Source organism: Squalius cephalus (genome assembly GCF_949319135.1).
Source record: "Squalius cephalus genome assembly, chromosome: 9".
NCBI lineage: Eukaryota > Metazoa > Chordata > Actinopteri > Cypriniformes > Leuciscidae > Squalius > Squalius cephalus.
The window spans coordinates 39,145,173-39,169,019 of NC_137130.1; the positions used below are offsets into that span (position 1 = coordinate 39,145,173).

The 23,847-nt window shown below is 39.9% G+C and overlaps 1 protein-coding gene across 1 annotated transcript in view; it reads right to left on the reverse strand.

Moving 5' to 3' along the window:
• Positions 1–1,424: 1,424 nt before the first annotated feature.
• LOC307164181 (prostaglandin F2 receptor negative regulator-like) overlaps positions 1,425–23,847 on the reverse strand; it is a 33,411-nt gene continuing 10,988 nt past the window's right edge. Inside the window, exons 3-4 of the mRNA XM_079880652.1 lie at positions 1,574–1,987; positions 1,425–1,459 (exon numbers count right to left, since the gene is read on the reverse strand). Of these exons, the coding sequence (XP_079736778.1) occupies positions 1,455–1,459; positions 1,574–1,987 (419 nt within the window). The 3' untranslated portion in view covers positions 1,425–1,454. The remainder of the gene's footprint in view (positions 1,460–1,573; positions 1,988–23,847) is intronic.

Sequence of the window (23,847 nt, forward strand, 5' to 3'; positions counted from 1 at the left end):
ACATCAAAGCAATTAGACATCTTTGCTTTCACATCTTTACTGGCGAGACGACATCTCCTTCTCCACTGGAAATCTACAAAAGCCCCTTCCAGCGCTCAATGGCTAAGGGATGTTATGTTTTTTCTGAAATTAGAAAAGATTAAATATTCTCTGAGAGGTGATTCCAACAAGTTTTACAGTAAATGGCAGCCCTTTTTAACTTTCTTTAAATCTCTTCCCTCTTTACCCCCTGATTGATGGAACACCCCCCTCCCCCTCCCCCTCCCCCTCCCCCTCCCTTATTGTTGTTTATCAGTTATTGGTTTTATTTTATTTATTTATTTATTTATTTATTTCTGCTTTTGTGAATTTGTGAATGCCTGTATGTTTTGAACTGCACTTCGTTTGCTTTGTGTACTCGTTTTTTTTTTTTTTGTTGTTGTTGTTTTTTTTTTTACATATTGTACGTTTAAAAAAAAAAGGAAAAACAGCTAAGTATGGCTTTATTGTTGTGTCATCTCTACCTCATTGTTATGTATTTTTCAATGTGCCATATTTTTCAATAAAAATATCCAAACTAAAGATATAAAATACTGGATGACGTGTAATTTTCTGCTATTAAATTCAGATAAAACGGAGGTATTACTTATTGGTCCAAAAAACTGCCCACAAAACCTCACCGTGTTCCAAATAAAGGGGTGGGTGTTATGAGGTTTTGCGCTCGTGCACGGCTGCCTGTGACGGCTGCACGCGAAAACCTCACAATACCCACCCCGGTCTGTGATTGGTTGGAACACTATTTATTTTGGTTTTGAGTGGTGGTGAAAGCAACTGTTTTTGTGTGCAGATCTCAGAGCCTAGGCTGCATACAGAGATGCGGTTTTTTGACGGCATGCTTATGGGGCGGCCAGCTAGCAGATCGTTAGGAAAGATTAGATGAATGTGATCATTTATGTTTGGGTCTGAAATCGCTGATACAACCTTTAATGTTAGTCAGTGCATTAACTAACGTTAACAAATGAGACCTTATTTCAAAGTGTTATCAGTTATTTCATTAATGATGTCAACTGGATTTGGCCAAGATGTCCAATGTCCTTTTCAGGATCTTCCTATGACCCTTACATTTTCTTATGTCCTAGAACACACACACATACTCACATCCATGTACCATGGGTACATCACACAACAGTTTATTGTTGTGCTGCATATAAGGTATTTTCAGGTAAATATAATTAAGTAAGTAAATACTTTGGCTAAGTAAGTTTAGTAAAAAGCAAAAATAGACAAACAATTAAAATGTTTATAGTTAAAGAATTTGACTAATCAAAATAATTACATATACAAAACATGTTTATATTTTTATACAAAATACATTTTCAGTGTTGCTGTTCACTTCTTTTTCTTTGTCTTCCATCATTCTCTTTGTCTTTTCGTCATTTGTTGCATGCAGACCTTAAATAGGTTATAATATTTTTTTAGTCTGTTAAGACATGTATATGGCAACATTTTAAAATTGAAAATAAATTAAAATGCTCTACGTAACAAATAATTAATAATAAATAATATAATATTTTGGAAAATGAATTTGACTCACCTGTGGGTGTAACCTCAACCTTTCCTATTTCCTCAGACTTCTCCTGAATCTTCCTCCAGTTTCTTTCTTCTCCCTGCCTCACCCACTCTTGGACCGTACACACATACTCCCCTTGGTCTGACGGCTTCGCACTCTTCAGGACTAGTCCATAAAAGCCACCTCCAGGAAGGTCCAAGCGAAGCCCCCCGTCTGTGTAGCGCTGAATGTAGTTGCTTCCTACTTTGATCTTATCATCCGGCCCAAATGTCAAGATTTCCTCCAACAGTCCGCTCTCTTTCTTGAGGGACCAGGACACGGAGAGGAAGGTGTGCTCTGTGAATCCCCGTGTAGAGTTGCACTGAAGCTCCACGGATTCTCCCTCGGACACCGCTGACTTGGGAATGGCTGTAGAAACCTTCAGACGGTCCCCGATCACTGGACACAACAGAGGACACTTTAAAGCAGGCAGGAGAAGGTGTGTCAAAAGGGTTTAAATGGTGTCAAAGGGTTTAATGTGTTCGAACAAACCAATTTAACTTTAGTTTGGTATAAATACAACATGAATGGGATATGAAGAATTTATTGAAGAGCATTTTTTCATATATTCATTTTATATGAATGGACTATATTAAGCAGTGTATTTTTATCTTACACTGACCCTGAATCTTTTTCAAATGAACATTAAAATTATAGTCAGTTCCAAAGTATTTTTCATAAGTCCCTATATTGAACTTTATCCTATAATCAAACATGATCCCTCCATGTTTTGTAACTTTGCGACCAGCTCCGCTTCCGAAGATGCACAACTTCAAAGCGACTGGTCAGTGTTCCGCTGTGTGTGTGCGCTGTCTCAGCTTTGTGTGCACGCTCTGCTCAGTCGCTCATGGCCGAAACGCTCCACTAATCATTGTGACATTGTGTTTAATGTTTGCAGTTTACAGTTAACTCTTGTGAAAACCTCTTAAAAATAAAAATAAAATAATTGTTTGAGGATGAACAAAGAACCAAACAAATGCAACTAAAAAGTAAAAAGGATTAATTCATAGGCTAATCATATACTCATAGTTATACTTATCTTCAAATATTCTATTCAGACCAGACATTTAGTGTAGTATACTCTATTTCTGGGCTATAGACATCTGTTTTTTCCGTTTTCTGCTCAGTGTGGTATCTTGTCTAATATGTGTGGTATAGGCCTATCTTGTTTAGGCTAGTTTCACATGAGATGGTTATCTTACCTGGAATTAAGGTACAGCTGTATTTGCATAAGGTCTAGACATGATGGAAATATTTAGCCTATTTGTACGGTGGCCGAGAGAGCTCAACACGCTGCAATTGAAGAAAACACATGCAAGTAGAAAAAAAAAACATCCACAAATTAAGAAAACATCTTCATCAGTTTCACAACACACGTGTGCTCCAAATAACACAACCAAGTACAGAAACGCGCTGCAAATAAAATGGACCACAGCGGAAATGTTTCCGGGCGAACCAAATAAGTGACGAACCCGGCTGGGACATGCTTACAGCTCAAAAGTCTACTTTATTTTATTTAATTTCTTTTAATTGTTGTTGCAAAACATACAGAGATTACATTTTTATGACATGCAACTTGTATACAATATACAAAATATATTAACAATATGTTCAATGTCATCAGAATACAAATGAGAAAAGAACAATGACCTGAAAAAAACTAAAATAAATAAATAAAAAAGATAAGAGAAAAAGAACATGAGGGAAAGATATTAATCTCTACATCAGTTACACAGTACACATTTTTTCATGTTATGTTTAAATTTTCATAAAGAAAAGTTTCATAAGAAATGTTAGGTAATGTAGGGTCCAAAGTTTTAAAGTTGAGACACACAGATATATAACGCATATTTTAAAAGCTTTTTTGTAAAAAAATAATATATTTACTTGCAACCGTTATGTTAACAGCATTATATTTCTGTTGTAAGAACAGCTATTCAGCTGATGGACACCGTGCTGCGTTGTCATGGGAACATCCCAGGTGAAAATAATGAGGAAATTACGTTGTCTTTCGTTGCTCCCTTCATCAAGTGTGTTCCAAACGGCTACATAATGGCACACTAGTGCCCTGCTCACTCCAAAGTCCCACTTTAAGGGCTCTGCCGCCTGCCATTTGAAGGGAGCAGGGCATAGGGATGCCAGAGAATGTCTAATATGGCGAGAAGTTTCACTCTCACTACACTTCCGGCTTCTGAACTGGTTGCAGTTCCACTCTGATTCCATATGATGGCGCTCACAGGACGAGTGCAGAATGAATGGAGGTCTATGGCGAAAAACCCTCAAAATCCACTTTTCTCAGGATATAATTTTTTGTCTAGTAATTTGAATGTTGTATTCGAAAGGAGATGCAAAGAAATTACACATTGCTGGGTGTTAGATTTTTTAGAGTCACTTATTTGCTTTAAAAAGTCTTTCAAAATGTCAATGACGTCAGAATGCTGACGTCATTAGCAGAATGCTAGCGTGTTATGGGCAACAACAACTCAACCTGTAAGAAATCGAAAGGACATAAGTACTCGTTCATTCAACTTTCGACCTATAACCCATGTTGAACTTGCAAAATCTACAATCAGATCTGAGATTTCTCAACGGCAATCGGGTGAAAGAGACAAATTTAGGCGTCTAGCCCCATTGACTCCCATTCATTTTGCACTCATGGCGAGCGCCCCCCAGTGGAACTCTGGTGGTACTACAACCAAAATTCAGTACAATAGAGCTTAATAGGGAGTGGGCAGGCTCTCCGTAGACGGGCTCTGGGGATGCTCACGAGCAATAAGCATGTCCCAGCCGTGGTGCGTCACTTATTTGGTTCCCCTGGAAACATTTCCGCTGTGGTCCATGTTATTTGCATCGCGTTTCTGTACTTGGTTGTGTTATTTGGAGCACACGCGTGTTGTGAAACTGATGAAGATGTTTTCTTAATTTGTGGGTGTTTTTTCTATTTGCATGTGTTTTCTTCAGTTGGTGCGCGTTGAGCTCTCTCGGCCACCGTATATAAGGCCATTTCTGCTTCTTAGGGCTGGTTCACACCAGGGGGGTAATCGAGCTCTCGAATTTCGTACCTTCCCTGGGGGCTGCCATTGGCTAACAAGCCATCACCTGCTGTTAGCAATCCACTGACTCCCATTCATTTTGGCGTCACTTTGACAGCGAATAACTTTACATCTGAGGCGTTTAAAGACTCCATTTGTCCATTGTTTATTTCTAAAGAAACACGAAAATGTATAAAAGGCTCCATTACCTTGTATCTTATGGCCCCGTAGAAGCTGTTTTTGTAAAAATAGGCTAACGATTGCGTCATAACCCGCGACTCTCTGTCGCACAGTAGAGAGATTACCGTATGGACAGGAGGAGAAGCTCGCGGGCGATCGGGGGACGTGGAGGCATAAAGTCCGAGAAAGTCAAGGGAGAAGCCCATAGAGAGTCATAAAGTTGCTCCTGCTCCTAGCTCATGGACAGCTCCTACACACACTCTCCGTCTCTGCAAGATTCGGAAGGGAATGATTCAGATTGATCTTGGCACAGCTACTAGAAGACAGACAGGTTGCTCACGTCACATCTACGTCGTCAAGCTCAGTTTGAGTCTGCGCAGTACGCTCAGCCATCAGGAAGAGAGTGCTTCTAATTTGCTTCACTTTTCTCCCTTGAAACCTATGGGGTCGCTGTGTCCAGTTTATATGTCTATGATTCACACAGAAAGCGTTTTTTTCTTTGAAAAACTGAAAAAGACGCGGGCACAGTGGGGGGAAAGCGCAAGGTCTCGATGCGCACCTTTTAAAAGTTTAACTTATTTGAACTTGAGTGCCGCGTTTTTAGAGCATCATGTCATGCACGTGATGCTGCAAAAGACGCGAGACTCCAGCGCAACGGTCATACACTGAAAAATAAAGTAGCACAGTGGAATGGAAAAAAGTGATTTTCTGGTAGGCTAGAAGCAGGGGTTCCCAAACTTTTCCATGACTAGGTACCCCAAATACCACTAGGTTCAGGCCAAGGCACCCCTTTTGCAGGATGTGTTATTGAACCCATCGACAATACTACGGCAAATGTAGAAATAAATAAATAAAACATCTAGGTGAATATCATTATGTGATGTTGTTTGATACCAGCCAATCAGAAAGATTATAGAGATGCACCGATTACAATTTTCTTGGCCGATTCCGATTTTTCATTGAGTTTGACCTGCCGATACAGATTTTAGCCGATTCCGATTTCATTTTTTCTAACCACTTTACAGCACACACAAATATTTATTAATATTCATTATAAATTAATATTCATTATAAATAAATATTCATTAAGTTTCGTGAACATTTTTATTAAACATGGACCTTTATGTTCATTAAAAATACTTTTTATGCTATTGTATGCTCATTTTTTTAAATGTTAGCAACTAATTTAGACGTGCAAACTGGGTGCCGGTGTGGTGAGAAGTTCGAGCTCGGCCAAATTCGGCTCGAAGTCGTTCATCTTCGGATGCGAAATGGGGTCTTTTTTAAAATTTATTTTTTAATTATTATTATTTCCAGAATTATACATTGTATAATACAGCATACACATATTTCACATATTAGGTTCAAAATGAATCCAGAGCATCATAAGATACTAAGAACATTACAGGCAACACTTATATCAAAGATGCTAAACAGTCAATTCACACATTAAGGAAAAAAAGAAAAAAGAAAAAGAAAAAAAAAGACATATCGGAGAGGAGTATAATAATTATAATTGCATGTATAATTAAAATAAAGAAGAGGAATTAAATTGTTTATAGATTACCATAGTTCTGGTTGTTTTGCAGTTTGAGAGTCCTTGCAATGTTTCAAAGAAAATCTTCATATCAGCCTTAAAATGGTAAATGTTAGGAATCCTTTCAGACCATTTACATTTGTGTATATAAAACTTACCAAGTAATATAATGAGATTTAACATAAAAATGTGATTCTTGTCTATATCTTTTCTGTCATAATAAAAAAACATCCCTTTTCTCTATGTGAATTTTGATTCCACTTAACATATTAAATAAATATTTCACATAAATACAAAAAAATAAATAAAAATCACATACATACATTCAAAGAAAAGATGCAAAATAGTTTCAGTATCCTTTTTACAAAATACACAAGATTCAGAAAGGACATTCTTATACCTTTTTAGGAACTGGTTTGTTGGATAAATGTTATGTATAATTTTAAAGTATATTTCATAAACTTTATTATTGATACAATATTTGTTATTATAAGTCCAAATCAATCTCCAATTCAAATTTCCAAAAGTATTTATTTCGAGGTGTCGCAGGGCAATGAATCAGACATCTGAAAAATGTATTATTACATTTACTGTCTTTAATATCAACACCATTTAACAATACCTGTTTTTTAAACAGTGATTGCTTATGTGGTTAATTACTGCCTCCCAAAAGTCTCAGAAAACCTACTGCATCAAAAACAATGCTATATTCTCGTGGAGATATTGGAATCCCAAATGTCTTTAAAAATTCAGTATATGTAAATAAGTAGCCGTCGTTATTTATCAGTGATACCAGTATAATATCATTTTTAACCCAGTTGTCGTAGAAGATTGATTTATTCATATTTAATCATTTTATTATTCCAAATTAACTGTTTGTGGGGGGAAAAGTTATGTTTGTATACAAGAAGCCAACATAAAAGAGCCTGTCTATGAAAATTGGATAGCTGAATAGGGAGCTTGTTAACCTCAAAGTCACATTTTGAAAGGAACTCTATACCACCAACTTTTTCAAAAATAAGATTAGGAATTATGTACCATAGTTTATCTGTATGCTTAATATAATGTTTAATCCAGTTCAACTTGAAAATTGTATTAGAAGTACCAAAATCAAGCACATTCAAACCTCCTTGATTAAAAGAATTACATAAAATATTTTTATTTAAATAGTGTGACTTGTTTTTCCATATGAAGTTGAATAAGGTAGAATACATTTTTTTAGTAAAAGATTTTGGTACATCTAACACTTTTGCTTGATAGACTAAACGAGACAGCCCTTCAGTTTTAGATAAAAGAACTCTACCTTTGAGTGATAAATCCCTCATGAGCCACATATCAAATTTCTTTTTCATTTTTACCATAAGGGGTTGGAAATTGGATTGCACTCTGACTGATTGATTTTTACAAATATTGATACCAAGATACGCAACTTCCTCCCTAATTGGAATACGATGGCGACGCGCGACTTCTCCTGTCTAGCTCTCCTGTCTGTGTTTATTTATGTTTAGCGTTAGTGATTTTCATAACGTTTCCATGTCAAGGTCTTACGGACAATCATCATCATCGGGCGTGCTTTTTAGGCGCGATGATATTTCTCCACAGTCCTCTTTCTTTTGACATGCTGGTCAGCTCTTCATGCAGTCGTTCCTTATCTAGGGCTAGGTGTTTGTAATACTGATAAACGTAGTCCCTGTATGATATTCTTGGTCTACCCCGCCGGTTCGATGCGACTTCCGACTTGTAAAGAACATATATCTGCGCTGGTTCATTGTTTCCCATGCGAAGGCAGTGTCCAATGAACTGGTGCTGCCTTCTCCTGATGGTATCACTAATTGGCTGTTGACCTGTTGTGCTATATAGTTGTTCATTTGTCATGTGAGATTCTGCTTGGTTAATTCCCAACATGATTCGGTAGCACTTTCTAGCAAAGATGTTTAGCTTTTCTTCAAGGGATTGAGTGAGCGCCCATGATTCGCATCCATAAAGAAGAACTGATATGCACGATGCGTTGAATAGGCGCATCTTGAACTTTCCATGCGGCTTGGGTGATCTCAGGATGGACTTGAGTTTCGTAAATGCGACCCAAGCTAAAGCTATACGATTGTTGACATCTTTTTTGGTCGACACTATGTATGATCCCAAGTACTTAAACTCGTCCGCGATTGCAATCGGCTTCCCATCAATTAACAGATTGGTCTTTATTTGGGATTTATCATTTAATTGGACTTGAACCGTTTTTTCAATGCTTATCTCAAGGCCGACGGTAGAGGCATTTTGCTGCATTACTGTTAGCTGCTGTTGTGCTCGGGTTGGATCGTTCTCGAGAAGCGCTATGTCATCTGCGAATGCGAGGTCGTTAAGTTTTCGTTCGGTTGTTATCTCTTTTCTCTTTTTGGCACAAGTTCGTTGTGGCCGTGCGTTTTCCAATCGTGCTGGGGTACCCTTGTGTGTTAGGTAACCGAAATCGCCTGCTGATTGCTTTGAAACATAGTCTATGACAATTATGAATAAGTATGGTGCGAGGACGTCTCCCTGTAGAACTCCTGTTGTGATTGCAAAGGACTTTGAACGCTCTCCTCCAACGTATACTTGGCTTGTCGACTTGTCATACATGACTCTGATTGCGTTTACAATTTCCGATGGAATTCCGTAATGACGTAGGATGGCAAACATCATCTCTCGGTCAATTGAGTCAAATGCTTTCTTGAAGTCGATAAAGGTAGTATACATTGGGAGGGCTTGTGCGCGCGCTCCATCCATGATCCTACGGAGGATGTGGATCTGTTGAGCACATCCCCGACCTGTTCTGAAACCTGCTTGGTTGCTTCTGAGCAGTTTGTCAACCGGGTTTCTTATGCGATTGAGAATCACTCTATTGTAGACTTTGGCTGCTATAGACATTAGGCTGATTCCTCGGTAGTTGGTCATGAACTGTGGGTTACCTTTCTTCGGTATTGGCTTTATCAAGCTTGATGTCCATTGTGTTGGTGCTGTGAGGTGTTTGTAGACCAACTGACAGATGTTGTGAAGTTGATTTACTACGAATTCACTTTTAGTACTTCAGCTGTCATGGCATAATCTGGACCGGGTGCTTTGTTACGGTTGAGTGTAGTGATGGCGTCATCAATTTCTGCTCTTGTGATTTTACCCAATTTTATACCTGGGATGTCCGGTGTTGGAAGTGGGCGGTTATTCAGATTGATTTTGGAACTCTTGTTGTTCAGGAGTGTTGAGAAGTAGTTGGCCCATTCTTTTAAAAGATCTTCGCTTGAACTTGGGATGTGTCCATTAAGCATTCTGATTTTGCTAGAGGAGGCATCTTTGGGCTTTTCGCTGATGTCATGGATAAGTTTCCAAACTTTGTGATGTTCATGTTTGTTGACTGCTCGCTCTAGGGCATCGAGTTTAGAATTGATATGTGCCTCGTTGTCCATATCGAATGCTTTCGAAACCTCTTTTTGCTTTTCACGCCATTTTTCTTTGTCTTTTACATTTTGTGTGCACTTGTATCTTACCTTGAGATCTCCTTCTTCGTTGATTAGCTTGATGGTGTTGGGGCTAATCCAGCTTGGTTGTTCGGATTTCGGCCTTTTCCCCAGAATTTTCTCACAGGCTCCGATAAGAGCAGAGTCTAATGCGTTGGTTCGCTGTTTTATCGATTCCGATGGGTCTAAGCACACTATTTCATCGAAGAGTACTTCAAATCGATTCTGAACCTCCACATTGAATGCGTTTTTCAATTCTGGGTCTTTCAGTTTTTCAACGTTGAAAGCACATCTCTTGTCTGGTTTAATTTTTGATTTTCGTAAGGAGAGCTCGAACTTTGCGCACACAATTGTATGGTCAGAACCAACGTTGCAGGTATTGTATGCACGACAGTTTTTGACAGAAGTCCACCATTTTGTGCTAAATAAAATGTGGTCTAGCTGGTAAAATTTACTTTTTGGACTTCTGTAAGTACGTAGTCTGGTTGGTCTGTTTGGAAACCATGAGTTGGCGGGGCGTAGACTCGCCATTTCACACATGCTAATCATCCTCAATCCATTGTCATTTGATTCTGAATGATAGCAGTGGTTGCCGACAACTCTTGGATTTGAGATATGACTGTCACTCCCGATTCTTGCATTAAAATCTCCTGCAAGGACGGTTATGGTGTGTGGGGGAATAGTCTCGATGAGTTCAGCAAGATCGTTGTAAAATGCATCTTTCCCGTCGTCGTTGGCATCTTTTGTTGGGGCGTATACTGATACTATACATGCCTTTGCGTTCCCTTTAAGATGTATCGCTAACAAACGTTCTGATTTAACTGAGATTGAGCCAATTAGTTGAGCTATCAAGTTGTTGTACAAAATCGCGACTCCATGACATTTATCAGATGAGTTTGAATGTGCCAGGGTCCAGCTATGATTTTGCTTGTAGTGAATGTAGCCCACCTTATCAGATGTTTTGAGACGGTGCTCTTGGATGGCTACAATGTTGATGTTTCGCCTCTCGCAGTGTGCTATCATTCTTTCAACTTTGTGCGTAATCCATATGTCAGTTTCTTTGTTGTAAGTGTCATTCAGCGTTCTCACGTTGTAGGTGGCTACGGAGAAATATTTGTTCTTCTTGGATTTTCCAGTCTTAGCATACTTGTCAGTGGCTGGCAGATTGGTTGACCAACCACCGCGGTCCTTGATTACCTGGGCGACGGCCGAGCCAGTATAGTTTTGATTTGGTTGTGGATTCATATCATTTACTACGTGGGTTTTCCTTTTTCCAGGTATGACTGCGTAGGAACACGACACCTCATGCGCAGAAAAGCAGTGGGTTTGCCTTTCCAAGGTCTCCTTGTAATTGCCTTACCCTTTCCTCAAAAGCCTTTCTGCGGTTAAACCCCTTACTTGCCTTTTGAGGTCAAAGTGTTATTGCTGCGTCCCAATAACACTTCAATAGTTACACTAGTTCGGTCCCCATAACCATATTGATCTAAGATCTTCTGGTAGGCTATCCATCTAGTCCCTATCGGGTCAGTTTAACGTCTTGACCAGGACGTCAAGCCACACGGACAATAGCCACACCGATCTAATCAAGATTGGACTATGGTATAACACAGACATTACGAGAGCCTTCCAGGCGGCTCATAACATCCCGGAGGATATAGCCAGACCACCGGGCGCTCCGTGGATTATTTTCGGCAGTGGCAGGCGACGAAGGCGGAGACGGGAGAGGAAACAGAAGCGAGGATGTCGGTCGGGCCTGATAGCCCGGATAAGGAAACTACCACACAGACCAGATCCATCACACACAAAATGGATGAGTTGGAACTCTGTATAGCAACTAACAACTATATACGGAACTGCTGCGTGATGATTATCACCGAGACCTGGTTGAATCCCTTCATCCCGGACGCCGCCATGCAGCTAGCAGGCCGAACTAGCTACCGGCAGGACCAAGACAAGAACTCCGGTAAGAGCAGAGGAGGAGGACTCTGCATTCTTGTGCATAATGAATGGTGCATTAACAGCAAGATCGTTGCTCAGCACTGCTCACCTGACCTGGAAGCCTTGTCGGTAACATGTAGACCATTTTATTTACCAAGAGAATATACTGTAGTGACTGTTACTGCTGTTTACATAGCCCCCGATGCTAATGTTAGCACAGGCACAGGTTTGGCTCACCTGCTAACCATAGCAAACAAACTGCAGCGCGATCACCCAGAGGGAATGCATATTATAGCAGGGGACTTTAATAAGGCGTTCTTAAAGAGTGTACTCCCCAGCTTTTTCCAGCACGTCGATTGTGCTACCAGAGGAAAAAACACACTAGACCATGTATATTCTAACATCAAAAAAGCATACAGAACTGCTCCTCTACCTCACCTGGGCCAGTCAGATCACATCCAACTATTCCTGGTCCCAGCATACATCCCTGTCAGGAGAGCTATACAGCCAAGTAGTAGGACTATTCAAATCTGGCCTGACAACGCCCTATCCCAGCTCCAGGACTGTTTCCAACACACTGAATGGCACCTGTTATTTCAAAGTGACTTAGATGGTGACACAGAGGCTGTACTGGATTATATTACTTTCTGTATGGACAATGTCACGGTGGAATTTCGCATCAGGACATATCCCAATGAAAAACCCTGGATGACAAGAGAAGTCAAGAGACTCTTGAGAAAACGCAATATCGCTTTCAGATCAGGGGATAAAGAACAGTACTGCTCTGCTAGAGCTGACCTGAAGAAGGGTATTAAGATGGCAAAGGAGGCTTATAAGGGGAGGATGGAGGACCACCTAGCAGACAAAGATCCACACAGAGTGTGGCAGGGAATACAACATCTAACCAACTAAAAAGGCAGCACTGTAAACAGTACTACCAACACTGATGCATCGCTGGTTGAAGAGCTGAACTACTTCTTTGCCAGATTTGAGGCTGACAGACCTGAAACAGATCTGCTGTCGCCACCAGCCATCATGAATCACACTCTCACTCTGCAGGAACACGAAGTGAGATGTTCACTAAAGTCTATCAACCCACGAAATGCAACTGGACCTGATGGGGTGTCGGGCAGAGTCCTTAAATCCTGTGCTGACCAGCTAGCAGGAGTCTTCACCAGAATTTTAAATAGCTTCCTGTTACAGGCCACCGTTCCATCTTTATGCTATCATAATACCTGTGCCAAAAAAAGCCACTTCCAAAGGACCTTAACACATACAGACCAGTTGCATTGATACCAGTTGTCATGAAATGCCTGGAGAAACTGGTACTATGGTACACATCTAGCCTCCCAGCCTCCTTTGATCCCCATCAGTTTGCATACCAGTCAAATAGGTCCACGGAGGATGCTATTGCCATAACGACGCATGCGGCGCTAAATCATTTGGAACATCCCAACACCTACGTGAGGATGCTCTTTGCGGATTATAACTCTGCATTCAATACCATCATCCCGGATATCCTCATCAACAAGCTGCTTCACCTGGGCCTATCCACTCCCATCTGCACTTGGATAAGTGATTTTCTCACCAACCGCTCACAAGTTGTTCGACTGGGCCCCCACCTCTCTTCTACCATCACACTCAGCACAGGAGTACCTCAAGGGTGTGTTCTCAGCCCTCTGCTATACTCCCTGTACACCAGCGACTGTTCCCCAGCTCATCCAACAAACACCATCACCAAATTTGCAGATGACACCCCCGTCGTCGGTCATATAGTAGGGGGTGATGAGACACACTACAGGGCTGAGATTGAGAGGCTGACAGCATGGTGCCATAACAACAACCTCGAACTCAACACATCTGTTACGTCCTGTGGACGTATTTGTGAATTGTGCGCTCTTGGGAGAGTGATGTCACCTATTGGGCAAGTTGTGCATTGCATGTTTTCTTCTCTTGCTCTCGCTCTTTCTGTCTCTCCCTGTTATAGATCGCTAATTGGATTCCAGCTGATGTTCATCATTCATCAGTACTGAGTGAACGCTACAGAGATCCAAGGTGTATAAGACTGCAAAGAAACAATGCTGGAGGGCTGACGGCTACGCGCTCACTCTTTGTCCTGATCCAGACTGGTTTTCTTTTGTATATTTCAGTGTGACCGAGTGCAGTCTTTATTACCTCTTAACTTTGTGAATGAATTTCTCAATTACAAACTATGAGAGAGCGTGTGAACGCTATGGTGGGTGTGTTTATGATTCTTTTGTGTTATTTTCTAATTTATGTAAATACCTTTGTTTGCCTTTCTTTGGAAGCGTTAGGGAGAGGGTGCCAATTTCTTTGAACTTAAAGGTCCCGTATTATGCCCCTTTTCACAAGATGTAAAATAAGTCTCTGATGTCCCCAGAGTGTGTATGTGAAGTTTCAGCTCAAAATACCCAACAGATCATTTTTTACAGCATGTTTAAATTGTCATTTTTTGGGGCTCAGAAAAACGCGCTGTTTTAGTGTGTGCCCTTTAAATGCAAATGAGCTGCTGCTGGATGACACAGGGGGCGGAGCTTCATGAGCTCACGCACAGTCTCTCAGGACAATTTCATCTCACGGAATGATGATAATATCAGAAACTCTCAGTAACAGTGTTCATTTCGAGTCAGACAATAATGCCTACAGAGTCAGAGTGCTGTATAGAGATGAAACAGGTATGGTTTAGTAGTTTAATTACGGTTATTATAACGTATTTGTCATCTGCTTGTATGTATCCATTATTAATAGCCTACAAGTCTGCTGTCTGAATGATGATCAAACATATACTGATGAGTTTAATAAAGTTTATTGTACATCACACAAAAGATGAAGCGTCAGTTTTACTTCAGAAAATCACCGTAAGAGCTGAGTAAACACAGTAAGTTATAAGAAGTCCGCAAGTACATAAACAAATTTCGGTAGAGTTGAGGGAGCATTCCTGTGGGCGGAGGTTAGTCAAAAAACGGTTCTACTGACGTCATTAAATAAGGAAGTAGAGGGATGTAGTCCAAACGGGCCGTTCGATGTAGGCGACTTCTGTTAAATAAAATATCTCGCTTGGCATTGAACTTTGAGCTTTATAATTTTATAGATATTATTTATACTCTAACAACAACAACATTACACACTAACTGAAACATGGGATCACGAAGAACGGGACCTTTAAGATTTTGCTTATGTTTATGGTAGACAGGGAGATAGGTAAGACTGTCTTTTTTTTTTTTTTTTTTTTTTTTCTTAGTTAAGGTTATTTAGAGTTTCCGTGTTTAGTTTGAGGATTTTTTGTTTGTTTTGTTGGCCTGGCCCTCTCCTGAAGATTTGCTTCCTTTGTTATTAATAAAATAAGTTATTTGTTTAATTTTGTGTTTGTGCTTTTCTGGATCAGGGGATTGATGTGACCGTCAGAGTTTTTTATTTACATTTTGTTATGACTTCATTTAACCGCTAGACTAACAGTGAGGTTCGTAACACATCAAAAACCAAAGAGCTGATCCTTGACTTCAGGAGGAAGAGGAAGATGGACCCACCCCCACTCCTCATAGGAGGGGCTAGGGTCGAGAGGGTCCACAGCTTCAAATTCCTGGGGGTCCATATTGCTAATGACCTATCCTGGACTGTTAACACCACTACCATCATCAAAAGGGCACAACAGCATCTCTACTTTCTGAGACTGCTAAAGAGAAACAACTTAAGCGAAATGCTGCTGGTGGCCTTTTATCGCTCTGTCATAGAGAGCATACTGACGTACTGCATCACAGTGTGGTATGCAAGCTGCACTGTGGCACAGAAAAAAATCGCTGCAGAGGGTCATCCACTCTGCGGAAAAACTCATTGGCTGCTCTTTGCCCACACTTGACAGCATTGCCTCATCTCGTTACCTCAGTAGAGCAAAAGACATAATTAAGGACTCCTCTCACCCAGGCCACAAACACTTTCAGTTACTCCGTTCAGGAAGACGTTATAGGTCTGTCAGAACCCGTACATCCAGATTTAGAGACAGCTTTTTCCCCACAGCCATCACAACTCTAAACACTCACTTACAGAAATAGGACCTTATCATGATGAATGATGATTATCTTGCCTCTTTTGCACTGATGAATGATGATTAGCTTGCCTCTCTTGCACTGCATTTGCACTTTTCAGTACTGTGTAACCTGTCTTATTATGTATTGGTATGGTTCTGTGGAGAGTATGATGTGTGTGAATTAGAGATGCGCGGATGGGCTATTATTTCATCCGCAACCGCATCTCAAAACTCATCATCCTTCCGCCATCCATCCGCACCACGTTTTTGACCATTTTTCAAAACCGCACCCGCCCGCCATCCGCTGAATGTATACATATATTTTTCATTTGATTGGTTCATTTGAATGGTTCAACCGCCCGCCACCCGTCCGAATTTAATTAAAATATTATTTTTCGTCACGTCATCCGCCCGATCCGCGGTTTATCCGTGGAGTCCGCGGCTGTAACTGCCAACCGCGCATCTCTAGTGTGAATGTATGAATGTATTATTCTATGCACCAGGAGTAGCACTTTACATTTTGTTGTGACAGTGTTTTACAATGTTTTTACAATGACAAATAAAATGATTCTGATTCTGATTCTGAATACCTTCAAATTCAAAGGAATATCATTGTCTTTAAGTGGAAAAATAGTACATTTTTTAACATTTAAAGATAAACCTGAAGCTTTAGAAAATATATTGAGACACTCTATAACTTTTTTAACCTGTGATATGTCTTTTAAAAAACTAGCTGTATCATCAGCAAGCTGACAGCATTTAATTTCTTTTTGCATAATTTTGATGCCTTGAAAAGAGTCATTATGTATATATAGAGTTTGCATGACCAAAAGAAATAGGAACGGAGCCGCTGGATCTCCTTGTTTTATGCTAAATCTACGAGTAGTTCCCCATGGTAGTTTAACTGAACTATTGCAGTCACTATATAAAGTTTGTATTGCCCTTTTAAAGTATTGACCAAAACCAAAACAATCTAATACATCAAATAAAATAAAAAATCATGTGTCACAGTATCAAATGCTTTGTATATATCTATAAATAGAATATAACTATTATCAGTTATGTAATCCTTATAATCAATTAAATCTAAGATTAATCGAATATTATTACTAATATGCCGTCCTTGCATAAAACCAGACTGACTATCATCTATAATTGTATCTAAGCACAACTTTATTCTTTGCACGAAAATATGAGCCAACAATTTTGCATCATTATTAATTAAGGTTATAGGCCTCCAATTGTCAAGAAGCAAACAATCTTTATTGGGTTTTGGTAACAAGGTGATTAAACCTTGACACAAAGTAGGGGGAAGCCTAAGTTTCTATAGCCTCCTTAAAAGCTAATACTAAGAATTCAGAAATGTAGTCTTGAAATGCTTTATAAAATTCACCTGTAAGGCCATCATTCCCTGGGGATTTATTATATTTTAACTTACTAATGTTCTTTTTTAGTTCTTCTAGGGATATGTCTTGATCACAAATGTCCTTCTGAGTTTCATCAACACCTTGAGCCACACTTTTTATACAAGAGAGGAAATATGAGCTCTGACAACTGTTGTGTTTGGAGTGTAGTTTTTTATAAAAATCTTCAGGGTCTTTAGAGATCTGATCATTAATTTTAAGTTTATATATACTGTTAACACTAACATTTCTTTTTTCTAAATTATAGTGAACAAACTCCATCGCACACCTGCAGGTGATAGGTGTGTAGGATCACAAGACCAAATAGGTAGGTTGTTTCAACAGATAAGGAACTACAAGGAATTACAATTTGATACTGTTTGATGACAACGTGTTGATTATGTGTTTTCGATGATCTTGTTAACCTACAGGGGGATCTTTGCTGATTGTTGTAACTACCACAATGTGTAACAGTTTATGATGTGGTGTTAATTATGTACTCCCAATGAGCTTAATTGTTTACAGATGGAGCTCTGATGATTGGTCATGTGTTTATCTTAAAAGAGATGAATTTGAACATTTGTATACTCCTGATGAAGGTCGTGTGACGAAACGTTGTGTGTTAATAAATATTCATTTTAATTGCAAGTAACGATAGTGTGCGGGAGTTCCTTATCTTTTTTTCTAAATTATGAATAAAAGCTCCCTGTGCCAAATTTTGATAGATATTGTCCAATTCAGCTTGTAATTCAAATAAAATATTGATATCAGCTTGTGATTGCTCATTCTTTTCATAGATAGAAATTATTTCCTTGAGTATTTTATCTTGTCTCGTTCTTTTTTCCTTAGATAATTCTTTTGCCCATATTACGGATCTGAAATTTTGTATATTCCCAATGTTTGCCATATATTTAGTCTTTTTTTGCTTTAATCAAATTTTAATTCATGATTTTTATGTCTTTTTCTTTGAAGATTTTATCACTCAAAAGTGTAATTTGGTTTATTTTTTTATTGATTGATCCCTTATACATGGCACTAAAGTAATAATATTATGATCAGAAAATACTGAGGGTTCTATTTTGGTTTCTTCCACACTGTCTAGTAACTCATTTGAAATAAGCCGGGGTTGGACAAAGGGCCAAAACTGAAGAGTGTGATTCTATGGGGGTATTATTGTTGCATTATTCCAAATAAATAGATTATGATCCACAAATAAATGTAAAGAGATTCACAAAAATTTATCGAATTCACAAATAAATAGATTATGATCCACAAATAAATGTAAAGAGATTCACAAAAATTTATCGAATTCACAAATAAATAAAATGAGATTTGCAAATAAATCAAATATTTACAAATGTTTTATTATTTTACAAACACAACTCTGCCTGGCATTTATTTGTGAACCGCTTTCTGTGCATTTGTAAATCGCTGCACACATTTGTGAATCGGTTCCTGTGCATTTGTGAATCCCCTCACGCATTTGTGGATTTTGAAACACTTCTAGCGTTGACGTGCAGACAGATCCACAAATAAGTGGACTCCACCCACCACCTACTCAAGCCAATCAGATAACGGCCACATCGAGCTGGCCAATCGTAGCACGTTCTCGCTTCAACCAATCACGTTTGGCTTTACACTGGGCGATCTTGCTCTGTGCTCATTCATCAATTCATCTGCATTTCAAAAAGTGTACGCGTAAAGGCCCATAAAATATGTTTAAAATTTGGATTTTGTTAGAATTACACCATTAGACTTCTTGTCAAGCCAAGCCACAATTTGTATGAGCCTTGAAAAAAGCCAGAGAAACAGCCGTTTACATCTCTGTTATGGGAACAACGCATCATGGACGCGTCACGTTATTCAAGATAGAACATAAAAGCATCAAGTAGCTGACTAATGAATAACTGGGTTCAACCCATAAATAGCTACAAGAGTTTTTAATTTGCATTGCAAGATTTTTATTTGCAGCACACGCTGATGCTGAGGCTCGTACCGTTACATATTGGGTGGTCATTTGGCCTCATATTTGGTATTCTACATGACATTTATTTATGTCCTATTGCTATTTGTCACCGCAATTGTGCTTTAAAAGGCAAAATCGTATGTCCTGTAATTTCTTGCATCGTGTCTACCCCGTGCGAGGCTATCTATCTAGAAGAATCTATCTATCTTCTAATCTAATCTATCTTCTATCTATCTAGAAGAAGTGCGGGCATCCGTTTACTATCAATGAATGCCCCGCGTCCAGGACACTATCACGAAATATGATTTTTCAAGTAACCAGCACTAGTCAAAGTAGGCTACGATCAGAGCCGTTAAGAGTACGATTATGCAGACATGTCTGCAGCTAAGCAGACGTCACATAGGGAATATGTGTTAACGTTTCAAACATGCTAGTTTTACATTATTTGAAACTGCTACGGCAGCAGTGAATAGATAGTGCCCTTATTGCTTATGACGCGCTGTGTCGCGCCTCTTGCCGGTGTAGAGACTGTTCATGATGCTCGGGATCTCTGACTCTGATTATCATAATTCTCTGAGTGTATCCTGATGAAATATAAAGGGAAATATAATATAAACTCCAACAATCTTTTGAAAACAGAGTGTTTTTACCACACAAACAGTTCAGCGCTACTACTGCTCCTTTCAAGGATGCAAGAATCAGTTCCCATGCCGAGTGTAAAGCCAAACGTGATTGGTTGAAGCGAGAACGTGCTACGATTGGCCAGCTCGATGTGGCCGTTATCTGATTGGCTTGAGTAGGTGGTGGGTGGAGTCCACTTATTTGTGGATCTGTCTGCACGTCAACGCTAGAAGTGTTTCAAAATCCACAAATGCGTGAGGGGATTCACAAATGCACAGGAACCGATTCACAAATGTGTGCAGCGATTTACAAATGCACAGAAAGCGGTTCACAAATAAATGCCAGGCAGAGTTGTGTTTGTAAAATAATAAAACATTTGTAAATATTTGATTTATTTGCAAATCTCATTTTATTTATTTGTGTATTTTATATTTTTTGTGAAACTCTTTACATTTATTTGTGGATCTTAATCTATTTATTTGTGAATTCGATACATTTTTGTGAATCTCTTTACATTTATTTGTGAATATTAATCTATTTATTTGGAATATTGCAACAATAATACCCCCATATGATTCACTCTTCAGTTGATTCAAATGAAGAGCAGCAGACAACAGTAAGTGGTGGGCAGACACAAGGAACTGCAGGTAGGTGGCGGCAGACAGTGGGCTTTCTCTTTTCACAGGACAGCATCAGATAACTGAGTGTCACCTTTCTTTCGCAGGGCAGCAGGGTTTGAACAGGGGACCAGGACCCTCCAATGAAGAGCAGCAGACAACAGGGGACTACAGGTCGGTAGCATAGACTGTAAAAAAAGATGGACGACGCCCCTTCGCTCTCTTCCATTGATGAGAACTGAAGCCGCCAGAGTCCCGATATGGCGCTGACATATTGGAACTTGAGTCTGCGCAGTAGCGATCTCGGGACCAGACATGCGCAGTAGTGAGCAGGAAGTAAAGCCGCGAAATCAACGCTCCGCCCTCACTCTCGCAGAATGCACTCATGGAGAGTGGATTCTGCACACTTTTTTAAAAATTGATTGCAGTACGACAAGAGGCTTGTTCAAATAAAGTAAATACAATCACCTCAGTCCTCCGAAGATCCCGAAAAAAAATGTCCATTGGTGCTTCAGTGACTACTTCACTCAGAGAACCTGTCAATCACAGCTGTCAATCATGACGTTACACCACCGCATCACGTAACTAACTAAAAACCAACTTATTTTTTAAACAGACACTTGACCTTACATCAGCGTGATTAAAAACGACAGCAAATGAAAGAAACCACCTTTGGAAAAAAGATATTTGAAGTGTAATTTAATTGTTTAGTTGGTCTCACGTCCCGTTGAATAACACGGGGAGGCGGGGCTTATGACCTATACTAGGACCAGTCACCGGGGGGCGATCGAGACATTTTGGCTTCACTTTTCAGGGCTTGTGCGGCACGCTTGGTCGGTAGCGGCAGACAGTGGGCTTTCTCTTTTCACAGGACAGCATCAGATAACTGAGTGTCACCTTTCTTTCACAGGGCAGCAGCAGGCGGAACGCAGCGGCAGATAACCGGATCTCTCTGTTCACAGAACAGTAATGGTGAGTACAGAATCCAGCAGTTAATAACGGAGTCTTCTCTTACCACAGGACAGTAATGGCAGAATGCAGATCTTCACAACAATACCCAGAGCTGAACTTCTCCTTTCTTTACCACAGTGGCATGAACTGGGATACCTGTACAAAGCTTTTCCCACAGCAGTTCAAATTATTTCTTGATGCCCCACCGGGCTAGACAATCCCCGACAAAGATTTCAAAGTGCTGATAACGTTAGTTTTTCCATACTCGTGCATGCATCAAACCACTATAAATCTTCACACGTGCTCACTTCAATCTTCAGACACTGCAATGACATACCGCTTAACAGTGAAAAGTATACCTTCACTTCCTCTCGTCGGGGCCGGCCAATCCACCGCTGTGAGCTTCAAAAGGGGACATCAAGTTTGGCGAACGATCCGAAATTCGGAGCCCACTCGTTTCTCTCACAATAACAACCGTCTCTGCTTCCACTGCCGTCCCACCGCTTTCGCCTCTCTTGCTCTCGTGACTCACACTTTGATCGCGACTGCTCTGCCTCTCCTCTCCCTCTTCAAAACGCCGCTTTTTAAAGGAGAACTCCGGTCAATTTTAACATTAAGCTATTTTTTTTGTACATTTGGAGTGCTGTCAATACAGAGAACAACGACAAAAATCGGTGTTGCCTACAGCGTGTTATCCTCTTTTTAAAATTTGCACCCTATTGACTTCAATGGGGCAAGTTTTAAACCTGCTTTTAGCCTCTTAACATCCTTGATGTGTCATTACAAGTGCACAGGTCATGTGAGTGATTCCTTCGGGGTGAACGCGGGTCAATCTGACTGCAGTAGATGTGAAAGATATGAATAAAAATGATGTTATTTCAGCCAGCGCACATACCTGTATTTACATCCTGTTTTCGGTCAAAGTCCACAGTAATCGATTGTCGTTGTTCTCTGTACTGACAGCACTCCAAATTTACAAACAAAATATGAGCTCAATGTTAAAATTGACCGGAGTTCTCCTTTAAATCCCCCGTTGGAGACACGCGCTCCAATGGCTGTTTGATTAGCCGCTGCAGCTGCCACTTGTCAACGCGGTCGGCCATGACAGGCCGCCGGAACCGGCCTGGTGTCGCACCAGAAGTCTCCCCCCAGGGCAACTCGTTCCGCTCCCAAAGTTCCTTCTATGTCACCCGGTGACATGAAGCTAAAGCATGTGTTTCTTGTAGAAAATAAAAATCTGCCTTGAAAGTTTTACAAAATAAAAATACAGCTTTCCTCTTAATCTGTTCTCATATACCCCTCACATTAAGTGAATAAAATGACAAAGACAAATTGAAAAGCAGGACAAGTTAACTGAGTTTTATAGCAAAGAAGAAAATGATTTTCTTCACCTTTTGAATACTGATTAGAGTAAGCAAACTTGGGTTTATAAATCTGACCTTTTAACTGTCAAACATTAGGTATAACAGCACCTCAAATGTATTTGGAATACAACTGAACTTCTCAATGAAAGTCCATAAGTAGGATAACTTCACTTTTAGAACACGTCAGAGCTATCATCACATTCTTATTTCTTTACCCTCAATGATGGCTTTGCCTTCGAGGAAGAAGGCTTTCCTCCCTTGCTTCCGAGCCTCTTCAATCTGTGGCACAGTTTAGTGCGTGTCTCTTTGTCTTTTGTAGTCAAGTCTTCACCGAATTTTAACTTCTTTGTTTTGAGGAATTCCGAATTCTTCGCACATTTCCATACCTTTTCTTCGGTCGACCTTGATGTAAATCTTGTAATCACCGGTTGAGTTTTACCATTCTCTCTCCTTCCGATCCTATGGCTTACATCAACTTGAGAGTGAAGATCTTCTTCAGGGTTTTGAATGACTGCCTTAAAGATGTCAATCACATGCTGTTTAACGTCTTCTCCTTCCTGCTCTGGCAGGCCATACAGCCTCAAGTTCCATCTTCTGTGGTAGCATTCCATTTCATTCAATCTGTCTTCCAGGCCTGTTATTCTCTTCTGGTGGTCATCGCTTGCATTTTTAACCGTTGTTATTTCTGTTTTCATGTCTTGAACTTCGTTGAAGAGAAATTCTGATGATTCCTTTAAAGCTTCGATGGTGTCCGCATTTTTCTTTATCAGGCCTGCAAGATTGTCCACGTTCTCTTTTATTTTTTCAGCCACAAGCCTCACAATGTTATCTTGCAACTCGGAGAGTGTAGGTTCAACTTTCCCTTTCTTTGCAACTGGAGTGCACAGAGCTGACTCAGGAAGAGGGACAACCCCTCCGTCAGAATTAGTGTAGGAATGCATATGACCTGCTTTAACAACTTCCATAACATCCTCAGTCACATCTCTGTTCTCAGTGGTGAATGAAAGTGTCTTGTTTGTCTTTTTACCTTGATCTCTTGGTCTTCTGTCTGTCATCTTTGATTTTTTTTTTTATATACAACTGTGCTAGTCTGTATAAATCAAACTCACACTGAAAAGTG